The sequence below is a fragment of the Peromyscus eremicus genome, chromosome 11, assembly GCF_949786415.1.
Source record: "Peromyscus eremicus chromosome 11, PerEre_H2_v1, whole genome shotgun sequence".
Classification (NCBI taxonomy): Eukaryota; Metazoa; Chordata; class Mammalia; order Rodentia; family Cricetidae; genus Peromyscus; species Peromyscus eremicus.
In genome coordinates this window covers 59,072,404-59,093,675 of record NC_081427.1, presented here as the reverse complement: position 1 = coordinate 59,093,675, position 21,272 = coordinate 59,072,404, and the positions used below count along the sequence as shown (strand labels likewise).

The following is a 21,272-nucleotide window of genomic DNA, read 5'->3' as shown; positions in this document are numbered from 1 at the left end:
TAAGATACTACTATACCCATCAGGACAGCTATCACTCTGAGAACAGCAAAAGCCGGAGAGGGTGACAATACAGAGCTCTCATTTATTGCTGAGGTAAGTGCAGACTAGCACATTTAATCTTACCCCACTGTCCAACAATCAAAGCCTTAAATCTGCATTATTAAGTGAAATAAGTCAACCTGAATATGCTACACTGTGTATATTCCAAATATACATAGGGCAGTAAAACTAACCTGCTTGATTCTCAGTCACAGACTCCTGTCGTTTTACACCTGAGAACAGGAGTAGACCTCACACCACCAGGAAAGAACTCAACGTAATCAATAACTCTGGAGAGCAATCAATCGTATGCCAACACTGACTTGCTGCTAACTGTAACACATGTATGACCTTAGTGGTAACAGAAGGCTAGGGGTTAAGCTAGGTGACACACAGCAACTCTTGGACTTAGCATTCATTTTCTCCTAAAATAGATCTCATTCACTCATTCATTCAAACATACACATTCAGAGTCACTAACATCTAGGGACACATACTCTGGATTTTTTACCCCTTTTCGGACACATGTAAGATTTTGTTCCAAGTCTCCAGGAGTCCTGACTTACTAGTTGTATTGTGTGATGGGTTCTATATTCCTCTTCACTCTGAAAACGCTGTTGGAATTTTTCATTGTGTTTTGCAATACAAATTTCCTAGAAAAATATAAAATGTGTTTTAATTAAAGCGAGACTTAGAAAGACCACAGCCAAGTTTATCTGACTTGTTTTACTCAGGGGCACAGAGCTAACGAGGACTAGCTCCTCCTTCCTTCACCACAGACCCCTAAACCCATCTCTACATCTCTGGAGGGTCAGAACTGGCCGTTAAGACCTGTCTAGCCCAAACAGCAGTGCCTCAGTCCACTCTCTTAACATCCCAAGCTCACTACGTAAGGCTAAGGACACTGACACCATCAGTGAGGACACTTCAGCTTTCCTTTGAATGCACTGCAGGGGATCCTAGCCACATCCTGTAGTGAGTCACCTGCAGAATAAGTGGAACCCCGCCAACACTGGCTGTTAGAACACATGGAAAAGGACAACCTTCTAGGAGAAACAGAAATGTTTGATGTAAGAAGCTGACAATAGGTAATGGCTACTTAGTTTTAAAAATGGAGGCAATGATGATCCTATTACAGTCTGAATTGTCAGACATGGACCAAGGGTGAAGTAATGAATGAAACAAGCTTCCATACCTTTTTGTTTCTGAGGTAGGCTTTCTTGGCTGAGACACGCCCCCTTCTCGCTTCCAGCTGCCGTGCCCTCTGCTGCAGCTTCTGCAGCTCTTCTCTCTGTGCGGACACAGATGCCACCATCTCCTCCTTCTCCAGCATGGCCTCCATGCTTTCGTAAGTGTCGTAGTATACCACTTCATCTCTCTTTTCTGTCACAGAAGGCATGGTTAGGAATGAGCTTCTTTATTCAACAGTGATTAAAAGGTGAGGAAATAGACCTCCGACTAAATTATGCAACATTTCTAGCAGTGTCTGGTACACAGTAAGTGTTCAATAAATACAGACCTCACTCTTCCACACTCCACCCACACAAACCTGCAAAAATTCTGATTCCAGATGAAGCATCCTTTAACAAAGAAGGCATGCTACAAAAATACTCCAAACCAACATGCAGCCCGAGCTGAGTTCACGGACTCCTTCAGGCATTTATGTTTAGACTATTTTTTAAGTCTTAGGAGAAACACAGTTGGGTCCATGTATACTTTCTCCACATACTCTACCTTTCGTGGAGACTGTGGTTCAATCCACACCATACCTGATATAAGTCTTTTGATGCTCTCCAGTTGTGCAGTCAAAAGTAATTCTTCACACTTCAAGATTTCAAACTGTACTTCGTACAACTGAAGCTGCAGATCATAATAATCAGCTTCAAGCTGATCCAACTGAGCTATAGCTTCTGTACCGCCCTGTAAACTTTGCATCTGCAGTGAAAATAATAACACTACTATTAATTGGTGGAGACAAGAAAAAAAGTCAACTAGATATTAATACTAATCCAATAAGGTAAGTCCCCAAAGCAACTTCTTTAAGGAAGAAATGAGTGCCAGGCAGTGGTGGTACATACCTTTAATCCCAGATATACAGAGTGAGTTCTAGGACAGCCAGAACTACACAGAGAAACCCTGGAGGGCAGGGGAGGGGGGAGACATACACCACACACTTCTAAGCTGGGTTTGGCACTGATAGTGCAGAAGACCACTTAAGGCCAGGAGTCTGAGGCTAACTTCAAGAGACAGCACAGGCCTAGTAGCAGAGACTTGAGCTATGGGAGTTGAAGATGTTACATTAACTCAAGGCCAGTCTGCAAAAGAGTTTGTTCAAGGTCAGTCTGGACAACTTACTGAGACATTTATCTCAAAATAAAAAAGTAACAGCAGCCAGGACAGCTCAGCTATGAAAGTCTGCCTATGTCTACTATCTAGGTTCACTTCCACTATCACAAGAGGTTGCGCGCAGGGGGTGGGGGGGATTCTATACTTTTAGAAAATACACACAGAACCAAGGAAGGAGGAGAAAGGGTACCTCCTAAACATAAGGAACAAAACAAACACCTAAGAACCTGAACCAATAGTAACTCATAAACAGTGAAGAAAAGTTTCCACCTAACTTACCACCAAGCAGACTTGTAATGTTTATACCACAGCTCATTCATATCTAGAGTAACAATGTACTATTACCATCCTGACATACATCTCAATCTCTTCTCAGTTCAAAAGCATACACTAAGTTATAGCATTCCCTTTCCACAATAAACATACAAAATGCAGAGTCCTGTTTCGATGGTTACAACGGAGTGGGAAAAGTCAATTACTCCACACAGCTGGGCTCCCCTTTGTTTCTCAGTCACAGCACATGTTAAGTAGATCAGTCTCAGAGAACTGCTTCAGATGTGAAAAGTCCTTGCAATCTATGCATGACAGTTACTTTTGGTACCAAAGCCTGTTATCTTTAGCAGAACTGAAATCAGGGCCCTAGACTGGGCCTAAGTAGGAATACCGAAATTTCTCGGGATAGGTTTTGAAGTGGTAGTTGTCTTGTATGAGGCTTGTGTGGCTAGCCCTGAAGAGGGAGGGATTTGTCCTTCATCATATTTGAGGTAATCAACTACAGAGAAAGGAGGATTCAGAATTGCTTCCCAACACTACCACTTCCAACAGATGCAGCTTTTTCAGGAGCTCCTGAGATAGAAAACACCAGGCTTACAGTGTCAGACTGTAAGCACTCTTCTGAGAATATTTCTTCCAGAATATAGTATGACTGTTGTGGCTCCTTTAAGGTTGTCTTTAGTTGTGCCAGGAGGCCTACTGCATAGACATCAATGTGCCCTGGAGTTCCTGGTAGCACTGGAGAGGTGGCCCCTGGCTTCAAGAGACTTTGCAGAAGTGACTACCAAAGGCCACAGGGGTGAGGCTGACATCACTTGGGTCCCCAGTTCATAAGGGAGTTATCTGACCACTGCTCTAGGAAAGCCTATGGCAGAAAGATGGGGGGGGGGGGGTTCATATTACTATTGAATGATCCCCTTTGTCTTGAAGGTAATGGACACATGAGAGCACAAAAAGATGTTTTAAACAAGATTTTAGATTTTGCTGGCTGAGAAACACTTAAGGAGATGTGCAACATCCTTAGCCATCTGCAAATCAAAACGACTCTGAGATTCCACCTTACACCTGTCAGAATGGCTAAGATCAAAAACACAAGTGACAGCTCATGCTAGAGAGGATATGGAGTAAGGGGAACACTCCTCATTGCTGGTGCAAGTGCAATCTTGTACAGCCACTTTGGAAGTCAGTGTGGCGGTTTCTCAGAGAACTGAAAATCAACCAGACCCAGCTATACCACTCTTGGGCATATACCCAAAGGATGTTCAATCATACCACAAGGACATCTGCTCAACTATGTTCACAGCAGCTTTATTCATAATAGCCAGAACCTATAAACAACCTAGATGTCCCTCAACTGAAGAATGGATAAAGAAAATGTGGTATATTTACACATTGGAGTATTACTCAGCTGTTAAAACAAAGACAAAAACAAAAAAAAAAAAAAAAAAAACAAAACAAGGACACCAGGAAATATGAAGGCAAATGGATGGAACTAGAAAAAAAATCATCCTGAGTGAGGTAACTCAGATTGAGAAAGACAAACATGGCATGTAATCACTCATAAGTGGATATTAGCTGTAAAATAAAGGATAACTATACTACAATTACACAGACCCAGTGAGACTAGGTAACAAGGAGGGTTCATGGAGGGAACACCTGGATCTCCCTGGAAAGGGGAAATGGAGATTCAGTTAGTGGCCTGAGGGCAGGTGGGGATGGGAATATGGGCAGTCAAGTGTGTGTGTGGGTGGGGAGACAGTGCAAGGGAGAAAATATTCAAAGAGACTACTGGAGGGGTGTGCATTTTGGGGTCAGGTAATTCCCAGGAATTTACAAGGATGACCCCAGCTAAGACTCCTAGCAAGAGTGGAGAAGGTGCCTGAACTGGCCATCTCCTGTGACAAGACTGATGCCTAGCCCAATTATCATCAAAGAGGCTTCATCCAGTAACTGATGGAACAGGTGCAGACCCACCTAGGTGGAGCTTAGGGAATCCTGCAGAAGAGGAGGAGAAAGGATTGTAGGAGCCAGAGGGGTCAAGGATACAACAAAACTCATAGAATCAACTAACCTTGGTTCACAGAGACTGAACTGACAGCCAGGAAGTCTGCCTGGGGCTGACCTAGGCACTCTGCATATATGTTACAGTTGTGTAGCTTGGTCTCTTGTGGGACTCCTAACAGTGGGAACAAGGGCTGTCTCCGACTCTTTTACTGGCTTTTGGGACCCTACTCCTCATATTGGGTCACCTTGCCCAGCCTTAATGCATGAGGAGGTGCTTAATCTTACTGTAACTTGATATGCCATGCTTTGTTGATATCCATGGGAGTTTCCTGGATAGGATGGAAGAGGAGAGGACTGGGGAGTAGGGACAGAGGGAGGTGGAGGGAGGGACTGGGAGAAAGGAGAGAGGGGAAACTGCAGCCTGAGATGTAAAATAATACAAATATATTATATATACATATTATATATAAAAGATTTTGAGTTATAATCTAGATATTTACACAGATTACCCAGTGACTAGAATGCATTTTTTAAAGATTTATTATGCATACATTGTTCTGTCTGCACATATCCCTGCAAGCCAGAAGAGGGCACCAGATCTCATTACAGATGGACGTGAGCCACCATGTGGTTGCTGGGAATTGAACTCAGGACCTCTGGAAAAGCAGTTAGTGCTCTTAACCTCTGAGCCATCTCTCCAGTCCTAGAATGCTTTTCAAACTGCCTAATGTCAAAGCCATTTAGTAAGACAGAAAAAGAAATGGTTAGGTTTGGGTCTAAATATGTAGTGATACTCATTTAAAAACAACTCCAGCCAGGCATGGCGGCACATGCAGAAGGAAGCAGAGGCGGGCAGATCTCTGGAGTTTGAGGCCAGCCTGGTCTACACAATTACATTTCAGAACAATCAGCAGTGGACAGCAAGACCCTGTCTCCAAAAACTAAACATAACTAAATGAATTAAGTCTGGTCAAATCTTGTAATAAATTTTATAAACAATTTAATAAATGATGCCATTAAGTGATCAACAGTAAGTACAGACCCAAAAGGACAAGCTCTCAATTAGGGCTAGCCCCGGATACGGAAATGGTAGTAAAAGAACATGAAAACTGAGGCTCTGAGAAGCTCCTGTGTAAAACACAGACTCTGCCACCTACACTGCACAGCGGGGGCCAGTACAAGTAGGCAGGGGTGTCTGTGACTTCACACTCCACAAACCCTGCAGAACTGATAATTCCATTCCGCGTCTTTGACGGCAAACCTAATCTCTGAATATATCTGTAGCAGAATAATCTCATTTAATGTTAAACCACGTGTAGTTCTTATCTTTCCATTTAATGTAACCATGTTTCATCACCATGAAATCAACATCTCTCTGGAAGGGAGCTGCTCTGAGTATCACCTTCTAAAATTCTGACACACCTAGAATTCCTCAAGGATGGAACACATCCTCAATGCTTTTAGGAATGTTTTTGAAGTTTAAATAACATAAATAAGAAAAAAAAAGAAATAAGAAATACTCTATGTATAAAAATAAATAAATGAGGCTGGGCGGTCGTGGCGCACACCTTTAATCCCAGCACTCGGGAGGCAGAGCCAGGCGGATCTTTGTGAATTCGAGGCTAGCCTGGTGTACAGAGCGAGATCCAGGAAAGGCACAAAGCTACACAGAGAAACCCTGTCTCAAAAAAACAAACAAACAAAAATTAATATAAAAGTAATTGACTTTTCCCACTCTGTTGTAACCATCAAAGTATGGCTCCGCATTTTGTATGTTTATTGTGGAAAGGGAATGCTATAACTTAAGTGTATGCTTTTGAACTGAGAAGAGAAAAGATTGAGATCTGTGTCAGGATGGTAACAGTACATTGTTACTCTAGATATGAATGAGCTATGGTATAAACATTACAAGTCTGTTTGGTGGTAAGTTAGGTGGAAACTTTTCTCCACTGTTTATGAGTTACTATTGGTTCAGGTTCTTAGGTGTTTGTTTTGTTCCTTATGTTTAGGAGGTACCCTTTCTCCTCCTTCCTTGGTTCTGTGTGTATTTTCTAAAAGTATAGATGCTTCAAAAAAGGCTTAGTGCTAGAGTACTAAGCATATAAGAGACCCTGGGTTTGATCCCCAGGACTAAAGGAAGGAAAAACGTTACAAATCTGGCCTCCTTGCCTAAGGACGGACCTCAATTTCCCACCTACAGCTTGGGCTGTGCCCACATCTAAGCTCCTTCTCTTTGTAGTCCTTTTCATACAGAATATTACACAAAGTGCCTATCAGAATCAGAGTTTAACATGTGTTCTCCTCCTATGCCGGGTATTATGCTAAATATTTCACATATACCAACTCATGGGATCATAACACCCAGAGACAGACATTGCCAATTTATAGAGAAGGAGTAAGCTTGCAGAACTGAGACCCACAGAGCTGTTCTGTTCAGCATGGCCGCTACTAGCTACAAGTGATTTTTTTTTTTTTTAATTTAAGTAAAAATGTGATTCTTTCATTGCAGGATGTTCTGATGGACAATATATTGAGATTTTAATTACACACATACAATAATGTTCGATAGTCCATGTATTAAAGTAAAACTGAAATAAGTAAATATAAACTTAATTATAATTTACCTACATGCTTTTAGGAAAAAAAGCCAAAATAAATAAATTAGTTGGCATCAGAATTGGCATAACCTAATCACAAACTAAAGTCAAACTGAGAGAAACAGTGTTTAAGCTCTCCCTTAGTCACTGTTCTGCTGCTGTGAAGAGACACTGACCACAGCAACTCTCATACCAGAAAGCACTGAATTGGAGCTGGCTTACAGTTTCAGGGTTAGTCCATCACGGTGGGGAGTGTGGCAGCATGCAAGCAGACATGGAGAAGTGACTCACAGTTCTATATCTGGATCCACAGGCAGCAGGAAGAGAGCCACTGGGCCTGGCTTGGGCTTTAACACCTCAAAGCCCACCCCCACTGGCTCACTTCTTCCAAAAGGCCACACCTACTCCAACAAGGCCCCTCCTCCTAATCCTTCTCAAGTAGCACCACTCCCTGATGACTAAGCATTCATATATTTCTCAGTCAAACCACCACAATCTTAACGTGAATAAAATTCAAATGCCAAACAGAGTACTGCTTAAGAGATTAGTAATATCTGCTAATTTGGAAAATTTATTTCAAGTTCATCACTAATCTTGTGAAAAATACTCCTATTAATTCATAATTTTAATTGTTGTAGAATATTATTTTTAAGGTGTGTTACTTTTGTTTAACTCTGTGAAGCTGTGTTACTGTGGATGTCTAAAACATCTGATGGTCTAATAAAGAGCTGAACGGCCAATAGCAAGGCAGGAGAAAGGATGGGCAGGGGTAGCAGAAAGAGAGACTATATAATAGGAGAGATCTGGAAGGAAGGAGGAGGACTCTAGGGCCAGCCACCCAGCCACCCAGCTACACAGCCAGCCACGGAATAAGAATAAGATTTACAGAAGTAAGAGAATGGGAAAAGGCGAGAGGCAAAAGGTACATGGGATAATTTAAGTTAAGGAAAGCTGGCAAGAAACAATCCAAGCTAAGGCTGGGCATTTATAATTAAGCCTCCGTGTGTGATTTGGGAGCTGAGTGGTGGGCCCCAAGAGTAAAAAAGCCAAATAACAACATCTAATCTTATGATTTAATTTTGTATTAAGAAGTTTGTCTTTAAAATAACCCGAGTAAATAAACATAATGACTTGTTTATGATTAACAGTAATTTTATTTTCCAACAGGTACTTTCCTGCTACTTCAGTATTTTCCTCAGGCAACACGAGAGCTTTAGAACTGGATCACTTGGTCCTTTCCCTTCTTGTCACTTCCCAGTTTAAAACACAGTACTGACATTTTTAAGAACAAAACTCTGCACTCAGGAAGCCAACCTGTTCTGCAAGGCAAATTCCAGGGCTAAAGTAAGACCTTGTCTCAACAAACAAGCAAACACACAAACACATGCCTCCCTTACTCTAAAGCATGCAGTAGACTGTGTTACCAACAGAAGCCTGCAGGGGCAAAGCATTTGTTTGGGATGAGCTTAATATTTTACATGTGTTCTGTTTCTCATGAGTAATGCAGACACCTTAAATTAAGGCTATTAAAACTGACACAGTACATCATCACAGTTAAATATATATAAAACACAATACCTATATTATTTATACAACAAGCATAAACCTGGCAAGAATGACTAACTGTAATTTTAAAAAATCCTTTGAAGAATTCAGAAACATTATGCAAGACTTTAAAGCAGACTACTATAACCAAGGATGTGGCCTAGAAAATAACCACAGAGACTCCAACTCCAGAGCTCTGGTTTAGCCTCTCCCCCTTCCTCTATCACTGGAGGCCTATTTTAAAGAAGCCGTCTGTACTTTCCAATGTCAGAGTCAGGGAGGGGTCTTTGCCACAGCAGGTCAGTGTCAGATCATGCCAACACTAAGCAACGAGAGGAAGGCAAAGTCTACTTCATAGGCAATACAGAGGCTGGGATTTGAAAAGAGATCCAGACAGCCAGTAACAAGGAGGAGCAGGCTCAATAAAGGGAAACTGCAGTAGAAATGCCTCAGGGGAACATGGGCCGGCGCTGAAACCCTTCTGAGATTGAATACAAAGTACAACTGTCTCAGATAAGGTCCAATTTTACCTTCTAACACACACACACACACACACACACACACACACACACACACACACACACACACAGATGGCTCTGCAGTTAAGAGAGGAGCTGATGTAGTTCCCAGCACCCACATGGTAGACAGCCATCTATAACAGCAATTCCAGGGAGTCAGATGCCTTCTTCTTCTGACCTCCAGGGGCACCAAGTGTCTGTATGATATATATACACTCATACAGGCAAAACATTCATATACGTAAGATTTATTTATTTTTTTTATTTTTTTTTTTTTTTGGTTTTTCGAGACAGGGTTTCTCTGTGTAGCTTTGCGCCTTTCCTGGGACTCACTTGGTAGTCCAGGCTGGCCTCGAACTCACAGAGATCCGCCTGGCTCTGCCTCCCGAGTGCTGGGATTAAAGGCGTGCGCCACCACCGCCCGGCCAAGATTTAAAAAATTAGTCTGTACTATTAAAAGTAGGCAACAGCCTGACAAATACATGAGGTATGAGGGTGTGGAGATAGGATCTCTCACATATCCCAGTCTGGCTATACTTGTTACGTAGCTGAGGATGGACTGAACTCAACCTTCCTGTCTCTACCTTGAAAATGCTAGGACTAGGAAGAGTATGCTCCACCACACCTGGCTCCACAGTTAGTAACCAAGACAATGGTAGAAAAGCAGCTCTATATTGGGTAACAGATCAGAATCCAGAAAATAAACAGAATTCTTTAAAAAGAAAAAAAAAGATTCCTTAAAAAAAAAAGAAAAAAAAGATCATTAGAAAAAAAGCTAAATATTTCAAGAGACACTTCTTAAAAGTAAATACCCATTGTTTTCCAAATTCTAACAATCATACACTGCCAGTGGGGACAAAAAATATGACTGGAAATGAATGTATTATGACTCAGATTTTATTATTGCTTTGTTTATTATGCAGTTCTCTGTAAATACTGTAGCTAGTGATGGCTAGATTATTCTATGTTACGTGACTATCCAAGTGGCTTTTTTTAAGTTTTCATTATTATTTTAGTGTTAAGCATTGTATGCATTCTATGCAAGAGTTCCACCACTGAGCTACACTCCCTAATAAAATGGCTTTTAAATATCCATGGCTTTGTAGATGTATACATACACCTATGAACACTGGTTTAAGTGTGGGTGGAGAATTAAGAAAGGAGATAAAGAGAGGATATTATGAGATAATGAGAAAACTCTTTTCTATGTCTGGGCAGTGGTGGCAAACATCTTTAATCCCAGAACTCAGAAGCCAAAGACAGGTGGATCTCTGAGTGGGAGGCCAGCCTGGTCTACAGGGTGAATTCCAGGACAGTCAGGGCTACACAGAGAATCCTATTTTCTTTTCCTAGTTTTGACTCCTTTGCAGCTCTCCTTTCCTATGGTAGACATGATTTCAACTGTCTCTGTAGAAGCAGCAAGAACCATCTTTGCATTCCAGCAATTCTACTAATAGAGCAGTGAGGACTGACGTGACTAGTCTGAACACACTTGTCACAATGACACACTCACAAAAGAAAAGAAAAAAGAAAAACTGGGGAGGGGGGGTAACCTGAAATGTCCCTTTTTTTCACTGTTTAAATCATTCTACTCCAAGTATTATTTAGTGTAAACTATATTGCTATATATAAAATAGTTTTAAAAAAATCAACACAAATCTAAAAATGAATCAAATAATTCCATTTTATATAATTCTTGAAGTATAAGTACTTTAAAATAACTAATATAAATTCAGTCACCTTTGCCTGGCTCACTATACCCAGACCAATAAACACATACATTTTGCCATTCTTACCAACCTATTCAAAATGAATGTGTGCAAACTTGGATCTAACCTTCGCCAAATGCTCAGACTGCAAGAACATTAAGTGTAGCTTTTATGTTTTCCTAACTCCACATTGCTTTCAATATAGTCTTCATCCATTACTGTACAAAATTATGAGAGGGGGGGGGAGGGAGGGAGGGGAGGGAGGGAGGAGGAGAGAGAGAGAGAGAGAGAGAGACTGAGTTGTATGTTCATTTTTGGTTCATACCTTGGTTTCTACTAAGACACTGAAATCAAGTTTGTGAAGTCGAGTTCTCAATAGAAAGATCCCCCTAAAATACATCCTTACAATTACCCAGAGCAACTGTTCATACCTAACAAATCTGATCATGTTTTCCTTACAATGGAGACATGCTGCTTTGAGGATAACATCTGACTCTTGGCAGAGCACATACAAACAAATTTTCCAAATTTGCTTCTTACCTCTCCTCTCCATGCCAACTGTCAAAGCTCTGTGCTTCTCCAATGGTCCACTTTGAATGTGATCAAGCTCACAGATCACTTTTACATATACTTTTCAAATCTCACTATATTTTATGACCATATCTTATTTATGTTTTCAAAAATTATCTTTAAAAGGCTATGTGTAAGGTCAATGGCATGGTTCAGGGGGTCTTGCCTCGCAAGCCCGGCAACCTGAGTTTGATCCCCAAGAACACCTAATTCCATCTCCAGAAGCCAAATAATTGTGGAAAGACTTGACTCCACAAAGTTGTTCTCTGGCTGCACAGAAACACCATGGCATGAACACTCCTATACACAACACAATAATAATAATAAATTTTAAATGCAGCCTGTGGGGAGAGGTGCAGGGCAGGAGGTAGGTTGAGTCATTTATCTCTGTAACTTACTAAAATTTCTGGGAAAGCACTTTTTTTTGTTTAATAAACTGAGAGAGTGTGGTGTATTAAATAAAAATGACCCCCATAGGCTCATCTGAATGCTTAGTCACCAGGGAGTGGCACTATCTGAAAGGATTAGAAGGGTTAGGTATGGAATTGTTGGAATAGATGCGGCCTAGAGAAAGTGTGTCAGTGGGGGTGGGCCAGGTGCTGTCCTCCTCTCTCTCTGCCTGAGGACCAGGATGTAGCTCTCACTCCTGCTCCAGCACCATGCCATGCAGGCCACCATGCTCCCTGCCATGATGATAATGGACCAAGCCTCTGAAACTGTAAGCAAGCCCTGAAGTAAATGCTTTCTTTTATAAGAATTGCCTTGGTCATGGTGTCTTTTCACAGCAACAGGACAATGACAAAGGAGTCATTTGAGTTGTGTGGAACTCCAAAAATCAGGGGGGAAAACAGCAAAGAAAGAAGAAGAATGAAACAGAACACCCAAGTCTGGGGACTAAAGTACCTTGAGGAATCAGAGTCTGTGTGGCTACAGAGGGGGTTCCAGTTAGGAGTCCTTGCCGCTTGCCTTTCCAGGACCCAAGTTTAGTTCCCAGCACCCACAACAAGCATCTTACAACCACTTATAACTACAGGCACTCAAATGTGCACATAAAAACACACAAATGTTTAAAACCTTAAAGCTTTAAAAAAAAAAAAAAAGATCTGCCATGGAGAGATGAAGGAGTCCAGGCAAGGTCACAAAGGGAGATTCTATCCATATACACAAGGAAAAATAATAATGTGCACTAAAATAAACAATTATCCTAGGATATAAAATTGATAAGGGAAGGCAAGCAGAAAAGTCCAACATATAATCAACACATAAATTTCAGAAATGTTTTTTACATATATAGATGTTGTATCTTCGTGTATATCTGTGCACCATAGATGTAGTGCCCACAGAGGCTGGAGAGGGCAACAAATCCCCTGAGACAGGAGTTACAGCCAGCTAGGCACCAGTGCATGCTGGGAATCCAACACGCTCCTCTGAAAAAGCAGGCAGTGTACTTAACCACTGAGTCCCCTCTCTGGCCTTCAACCACACTTTTTGGCCCCACATTTAATGCTTGGTCCCCGGTCGGTAAACTGTTTAGGAAGGATCAGGAGGTGTGGCCTTGTTGGAGGACATATGGAGGACGGACTGGGAATGGGTTTGGAGGTTTCAAAAGCCTATCACCATTCCCAGTTGGCTGTCTCTGCCTTGTGCTCCTTTGAGACTGAATTGTGAGCCGCCAGCTGCTGCTCCAGTGCCAAGTCTGCCTGAGTGCTGCCATGCTCCCTGCCGTGATTGGTCAGGGGCTCTTAGTACTCTGGAATCGTGAGCCCAAAGCATAACTCCCTTCTTTTCATGGTATCTTATCACAGATATAAAAAGTAACTATGATAGGCAGACAGCCATATATCCTGACACAGCCTAGAATCACCTGTCCTACTCCCTGGGCTGGGGGTCCTGGGCAGGTTTCTGTTTTAATTTTTCAAGACAGGGTTTCTCTGTGTAACAGACCTGGCTGTGCTGGAACTCACTTTGTAGACCAAGCTGGCCTTGAACTCACAGAGATCTGCCTGCCTCTGCCTCCTGAGTGCTGGGATTAAAGGTGTGTATCGTTACGCCTGGCTATCCTGGGCAGTTTAAGCAAAGGAGCTGAATATGAGCCTCAGCCAGTGAGAGAACAAGCCAGCAAGCAGCACTCCTGCATGGGTTCTGAGTCAAGCTCCTGCCCCGAGGACCCTCTGGATGGACTGTGACCTGGAGTATAAACAAATAAATCCTTTCCTCCCCCTAGTTGCTACTGGTCTACATTTTATCACAGCATCAGAAAGAAAACTAAAACATCATGCAAGTCTAAGAACCTGATCCCAGAGCCCATATAAAAATGCTGAGTATGATGGCACAGATTTGAAATCCCAGGGCTGGAGAGAGAGAGAGAGAGAGAAGGGTGGATCCTTAAGTTGGCCTGCCCAGCCTAATTGACAAGTGCCAAAGTGGTCATCAACTGAGGAATGACACCCAAGGCTGACTGCCCTCATGCATACACATACAAACACATGCATCTACATCTGTGTGCATGCATACACACACACACACACACACACACACACACACACACACACACACACACAGACATACATACAATGCATAAGAAACTGGCAGTGTAATCAGAAAATGTTATATAAAAATATCAAAAAAGATTTCTATCAAAACCAAGAATCTAATGTATGTGAATCCTAACTTTTTACATTTTATATGTTTTAATGAAGGCTCTTATTACCTCTTCTTTCAGTGCATGTTTCTTCTGTTCCAGACAAATCTCTTTAGCTCTCATCATCTGCAAAGTCTCCTTAGAAACTGCATACTGGAGTTTTTCCATGCGTTCTGCAGCTGCTGCCCACGATGCTTTGCCAAATTTCTTCTGATCTGCTCGCATCCGATCATACACAGCTGGTAATAATAATTTTGTAGGGATATTAAAGCACAAAACTGCTGGACACTAAAGAACTATAAGGTCTTAGATTTCATTGACCCCTCACAATAAATGTTTAACATCTCTAAAATCTTAATAGTTCAATAATATCATACATCCTCTGTTATCTCAAGCAGTGGTACACACCTTTAATCGCAGCACTAAGGAGGCAGAGGCAGGTGAACCAAAGTTTGAGGCCAGCCTGGTCTACACAGCGAATTCCATAACGGCCAGAGCTACACAATGAGACACTGCCTGCCTCCAACAAAACAGAGAAACACCCTTCAACACGGGATGGAGAGATGGCTCAGAAGATAAGCATGTTTACTGCTCTTGCAGAGGACTGAGTTGGTTCCAGAATCCACAACAGTTCATAACCAGTTCCAGAGAACCGGATGCCTTTTTCTGGCCTCCTCAGGATTCTGTACACATGTGGTGCACATAAACACACAGACTCACATACATACACGTAAATAAAAAATACATATAAATCATTAAAAAAATAGCTGAAAGCTGGGCATGGTGAGTTGAGGCCAGCCTCATTTACATAGTGAGTCAATTACAGGACAGTCAGGACTACACAGAGACCCTGTCTCAAACAATAACAACAACAACAAAATAATAAATTAATCAATAAAAATAACATTTAGAAATGGGGGTAAACATTATTGAAGTACATATATGTATATATATATAGCATACATGTATTAGTTGAAATCTAAGCCCTAAATATTCTAAACATGCAATCATACATTCCATGGTTTATCACTGTATATTCTGAAAATTTTGTGAGAACCAGATGCAGCAGGAACTAAAGACACACACTAGTTCAGCTCTCATTCAGAAGGTAAAAATGGAATCATCAGCTATGAGAAAGAGCACAGCCCTCTTCCTGCTCCAGAAAGGAAGAACTTCCCCCCCACCTCCCCAAGACAAGGTTTCTCTGTTTAAGAGCCCTGGGTGTCCTGGAACTCATTCTGTAGACCAGGCTGGCCTCAAACTCAGAGATCTGCTTGCCTCTGCCTCCTGGGTGCTGGGATTAACAGTGTGTGGCATCACTGCACAGAAAGGAAGAACTTAGTGTGTGATAACACAGGCCTGGCTCAGACACTAATTGCTGATCGACAGCTAATGTCTTCCAGTTTAAAGAAAGTAGAACTAGATAGATGGCTCAGTGATTAGGACACCAACTGCTCTTCCAGAGGACCCAAGGTCAACTAGCAGCACCCACAATGGGCAGCTCACAAAGACTTATAAAGCCAGTTCCAGGAGAGCCAATGCCTTGGGCCTCCATGTGAGTGCATTAAAAAAAAAATTATATATAACCACATAGATACATGCATATAAATAAAAATAAGCTGGGCAATGGAGGCATATACCTTTAATATATGGAGGCAGAGGCAGGTAGATCTCTGTGAGTTAGAGGCCAGCCTGGTCTACAGAACGAGATCAAGGACAGGCACCAAAACTACACAGAGAAACCCTGTCTTGAAAAAACCCAAAATAAACAAACAAATAAAAAATACTGATAGGAACATTGACAATGCTACCACCTGAAACCTTAATTCTGTATCTTTATGCCCAATGACATTTTAATAAATGATAGATGCTTTCTTACAGAAGTTGGCAATTAGATCAGTTCAAAATACAATAAAAGATATACTTGCTGGTATCTTCTTTCATATTTTAAAAGGTGATTTATTTTGTATTGTTACTTTGTCCTAACCATCTTTTACAATACAGAATTGTGATGATTTGAAAGAGAATGGTCCCCAGGGAGTGACACTATTAGGAGGTGTGGCTTAGGAGTAGGTAAGGCCTTATTAGAGGAATTATGTCACTCTGGGGGTGTGCTTTGAGGTTTCATATATGCTCAAGCCACGCCCAGTAAGTCAGTTTACTTCCTGTTGCCTACAGATCAAGATGTAGAACTCTCAGCTCCTTCTCCAGCACCATGTCTGCCTGCATGTCTTGCCAAAATGACAATGGACTAAACCTCTGAAACTGTAAGCTAGCCCAATTAAAGGTTTTCCTTTACAAGAGTTGTGGTCATGTTGTCTCTTTACAGCAATAGAAACCTAACTAAGGCAGAAGTTGGTATCAGGAACTGGGGTATTGCTGTGATAGGCCTGTCCATATTTTTGTTTGAAGGAATTTGGATTTTGGTACTTTGGGTTAGGAAAGCAGTGGAATACTTTAAATGCTGCTTAATGGGTCATACTAGTAGGAACATGGAAGACAGTGGTGCTGGAGGTAGATTTGGACTGTGGGGGCCTGGCACAAGAGGTTTCAGAGCAGAATTTTAGTATGCTGTTTAGAGATCATTTTTTGTAATGTTTTGGTGAAGAAAGTGACTGTTTTTTGCCCTTGTACAAAGAGTCTGCCTGAGGCTAAAGTGAAAAGTTTTGGATTAGGTGCATTGGTAAAGGAGATCTCAAAACAGCTTAGTATAGACTCTGTCATGTGGTTACTAGTGTTGACTCTTATGAACATCTATAATGAAAAGGAGCAAGTAGAGCAAAGAAAAATACAAGATGTACAATTTGAGGAGGAAAGGGACACCAGGAAGTAGAATGAAGCCAAGTCCTGGGTTCAAGACAATAAACAGATTAAGAAATGGAATAAAGGGAGTGGCAACCTCAGGGCAAGAGCCTACCCAGCTAAGCTTCCAACTTGTGAACAGGAATTAAAGAACAGTTTTGGTCCAGGCATGGTGGTGCACACCTTTAATCCCAGTAATCAGAAGGCAGAGGCTGGGGCTTCTCTGAGTTTGAGGTCAGCCTGGTCTACAGAGCAAGTTGCAGGGCAGCTAAGCTTAGGCCATGAAAGACAGAAAGCTGGTGAAAATGTAACTGAACAAGGGGACCAGGTTCCAACCCCAGAAAGCAGCAGAACTTGGCAGAGATTCAGCCATGTGGGTTTGGCTGTAGAGTCAAGGATAGAAGAAAGGGGCTATGGAATCTTCCTCTAAGACTAAAAAAAGCCACTGAGGCCAGGCATGGGCAAGGTTATCCTTGCATGGAAGCCCAGAGGCCATTGTGTGAAGCTGTAATGGTGAAGCCTGAATTGTCTTAGAGACCACAAAATTGTGGGATACCTATTGAGAAAAGCTGCTAACAAGGAATGGAACCAAGCCCGAAAGAGAGAGGAGTGTGTTGCACTCAACAAAGCTGAAAGATGCTGGAAATCTTAAGAGTGTTTTGACATCAGATATAGAGATACAGAGTTTGGAGTTCGCCCAGGGGGAGTTTGGTCTTGCTTTGGCCCAGTATTTTCTCATTATCCCCCCTTTCTCCATTTTGGAATAGTAATGTATATCCTGTGCCATATATGCTGGAAGTATGTGATATGCTTTTTTATTTTGATTTTACCAGGGATTAGAGTTAAGAGATTGCATGAATCTCACAAGAGACTTTGGACTTCAGATTTTAAATACATTTGAGACTGTTAAAGACTAAAAGAACGTTTGAAGTTGGACTGAATGTATTTTTGCATTATGATATGGCTACAAGCCTATCATAATGGTAGCCAGGGAGTAGAATGTGATGGTTTGAAAGAAAATGGCCCCCACAGGAAGTGGCACTATTAGGAGATATGACTCTGTTGGAGTAGGTGTGGCCTTGTTGAGGAAGTGTGGCCTTGTGGGGGTAGATTTTGAGGTCTGCTATGCTCAAGCTATACCTAGCACACAGTTCACTTCCTGCTGCTGCAGACTGATATTTAGGACTCTCAGCTCCTTCTTCACCACCATGTCTGCTTGCACTCCATCATATCTCACCATGATGATAATGGACTTAAATCTCTGAACTGTAAGCCAGCTCAAATTAAATGTTTTCTTTTGTAAAAGTTGCTGTGGTCATGGTATCTCTTCACAGCAATAGAACACTGACTAAGATAAGAATTTAGTAATTTTTTGCCTTAAAATTTTCAGAAATCATGAGGCGGTGGTGGCACATGCCTTTAATCCCAGCACTCGGGAGGCAGAGCCAGGCAGATCTCTGTGAGTTCGAGGCTAGCCTGGACTACAGAGCAAGATCCAGGATAGGCACCAAAACTCCACAGAGAAACCCTGTCTAAAAAAAAAGAAAAGAAAAGAAAAACAAAAAAAGAAAATTTTCCAGAAATCCTTTATTTATATGTACAGGTGTTTTGCCTGCATGTGCACACACCATGTACGCATGGTATCCATGGAAGTCAGAAAAGGGCATTGGATTCTCTGGAACTGGAGTTAACAGACAAAAGTGAGCCACCACATGGGTGTCAGGAATAGAACCCTGGTTCTTTGGAAGAGCAGTCAGTGCTCTTAACTGCTGAGCCATCTCTCCAGCTCCAGAACTCCTTTAAGAAGAAATAAGTTCACAGTAACTTAGATACATCTTAAAAGGTAACTGTAAGTCAGCTCCTTAGGCTTACCACCCCTGTTCCTGCTTACTTTAAACACATGGCTACTTCTTGACTTACAGACTTTAAAAATCACCTGTGTTCCTGATCTGAGAGAAAAGGAATTTGCTTCCTTAGAAGCTGTGCTCCTTTTCTTTGTCTCTCTGAGCTTTGTTGCTATAGTCACTGCTGTTCTTAGTGGTTCTTAAACGACTGAGGGAACAGCTTTTCCTGAAAATATTTCTTGCCTTCAAAAACTGAATTTTTGCCAGACCTTGCCTGAACCACATTAATAACATGCCTTGACTATATGTGCTCAATCTGTTTCCCTACTGTGTGTTCAGCCTGTCAACTTGCCCTTAAGAAAACAATGAACCCACCCTTACTATACCTTCAACTTTCCACATAATCATATTGTACAATAAGCTAAATGCATAGCTTTGATCTTATACTATATACACTTCCATGCCACTGACCTAGAATATGCGTGTGTTGTGGTAATCATTTGCTGAAGAAGCCAACAGGTTGAAAGCAACCTTAAAGAAAACAAACATCCACCATAAATGTTGGAAGCAACATGTGGATATAAGCTGATAACATGTTTGCAGTTTTGAGTACTATCTTGGGTCAGCTTGTATCAGTAAAACATCTCTTGTAAAACTCTAAAATGTTTATAGAAGACAATTCCTCATTTCTTTCCCATATCATGTTTTCTGTGCTGTTCGATAAATATGGAGCAAAGCCCTTTGTCAGGGGAAGACAACAATCATCATACACACACAACAGATAGACAACAAACCACAAATTGCAGATGAACAGAAGACAAAATTAAAGTTTATGTTCACTCTTAGTCTAAACTACTCAAAGAGGAAGAACCTTTTTATTATTTAATGCGGCATGAATAGGCATATTAACAATAGAGCCAAACTTTTCAACTTAGCATCTCCTTGAACCTCAATTTTAATGTCTCAAACAAAATATCCCTATTGTCTGTTTTATATCAAATATACTTCTATCTTTCTTAAATTTCTGACCATTGCCAGGCGGTAGTGGTGGTGCACTTGGGAGGCAGAGGCAGGCGGATTTCTGTGAGTTCAAGGCCAGCCTGGTCTACAGAGCGAGTTCCAGGACAGCCACGACTTTTCACAGAAAAACCCTGTCTCAAAAAACAAAAACAAAAAACAAAAATTCTGAGCATCTATTAAAATTGTAGTCAAATATTAAAACAACTGTAAGATCAATAAAGTAGAGTGTACTGGGAGGAGGGGACATGTTCTATTTTAAGTATGATACATTTTAAAGTCAAGTCTGTGAAGTTTAGCTTTATAAAAAATTCATTTGTGTTTATAGTTAGTTATTTGTTTCAATCATGTTTTTCCATTAACTGGCCTTATCCAAGATGAAATGACCTTACTGCATCTGTTTCTGTACTTGTAACAGGGCCTCAGACCTCAGTAGGCCCCCAGACCTCAGCACAACTAACTCCATGATAGAAGTACAATCAGGCCATAAAACACATGGAGGCAGCACCACCTGCCAAATGAAAACAAAGACCAATCCATCCAAGTCCATAATCTGAGAAAGTCTCTGAATGCCTTAACCTTGCTTTCTTTGGCTTCTGTAGTACCACTTCTGGCTAACTGTTCTTGTTAACTGAACTATGTCAACCCAGAACATAGATTCTGTGCTTAAAAGCTCACCCTGGTAAAGGCTCAGGACTACACTGGGATCCCGAACACTTAGTGAAGTAACAGCTGATAAAAGACTTAAACCCGTCTCGTCTGAGAAGTCTTCTCTGGTGGCTCCCACAATAGTACTCCAGCTTTTCTTCTGTACAGAGCGTACGGTCATACACATTTGCCTAGGAGGAGCTGAAAGGATACCTTGACTTGCTAATACTGGTTACTCTCTGCTGAGGTGAGTCACACTGACCCAACTATACAATTATTCTAAACATAAAAAAATGTAACTACAAGCCTTCCAAAAGTGCCCACGGAATCTTACTGAAGCTTACCTTTCTGAGCTTTAGCTGTTATTTCAAAATATTTGACAGTGAGATCCTGAATAGACAACACAGCCATGTGAGCTTTCCGCTGCCAGTCAGCGTCTTCTTTCTGTAGACTCTCAATTCTTCGAGGTCCCAGATAATCATTCTCCATGGAAATCTTCAGAGAAAAAGAGGAAGAAATCCTTTACTCATTCCTCAAACATTTAATGAATGTTACATGCCAGGAAGTAGCCAGGCTTGGTGCTAAAATAAAGCACATTACTTGTTACCATTGGTGATATTTAAACTGAGTGACTCAGTAGCCACACTGAAGATATCTGACATGGGAATCTGCCCTCCATCCTTCCCTTTCGACCTTCCTCCACCCTCCCTTCCCTTCTA

At 41.5% G+C, this 21,272-nt stretch overlaps 1 protein-coding gene across 1 annotated transcript in view; it reads right to left on the bottom strand.

Moving 5' to 3' along the window:
• Jmy (junction mediating and regulatory protein, p53 cofactor) overlaps window positions 1-21,272 on the bottom strand; it is a 72,566-nt gene that overhangs the window by 22,638 nt on the left and 28,656 nt on the right. Inside the window, exons 3-7 of the mRNA XM_059276373.1 lie at window positions 20,898-21,048; window positions 14,312-14,481; window positions 1,809-1,974; window positions 1,235-1,422; window positions 606-692 (exon numbers count right to left, since the gene is read on the bottom strand). Of these exons, the coding sequence (XP_059132356.1) occupies window positions 606-692; window positions 1,235-1,422; window positions 1,809-1,974; window positions 14,312-14,481; window positions 20,898-21,048 (762 nt within the window). The remainder of the gene's footprint in view (window positions 1-605; window positions 693-1,234; window positions 1,423-1,808; window positions 1,975-14,311; window positions 14,482-20,897; window positions 21,049-21,272) is intronic.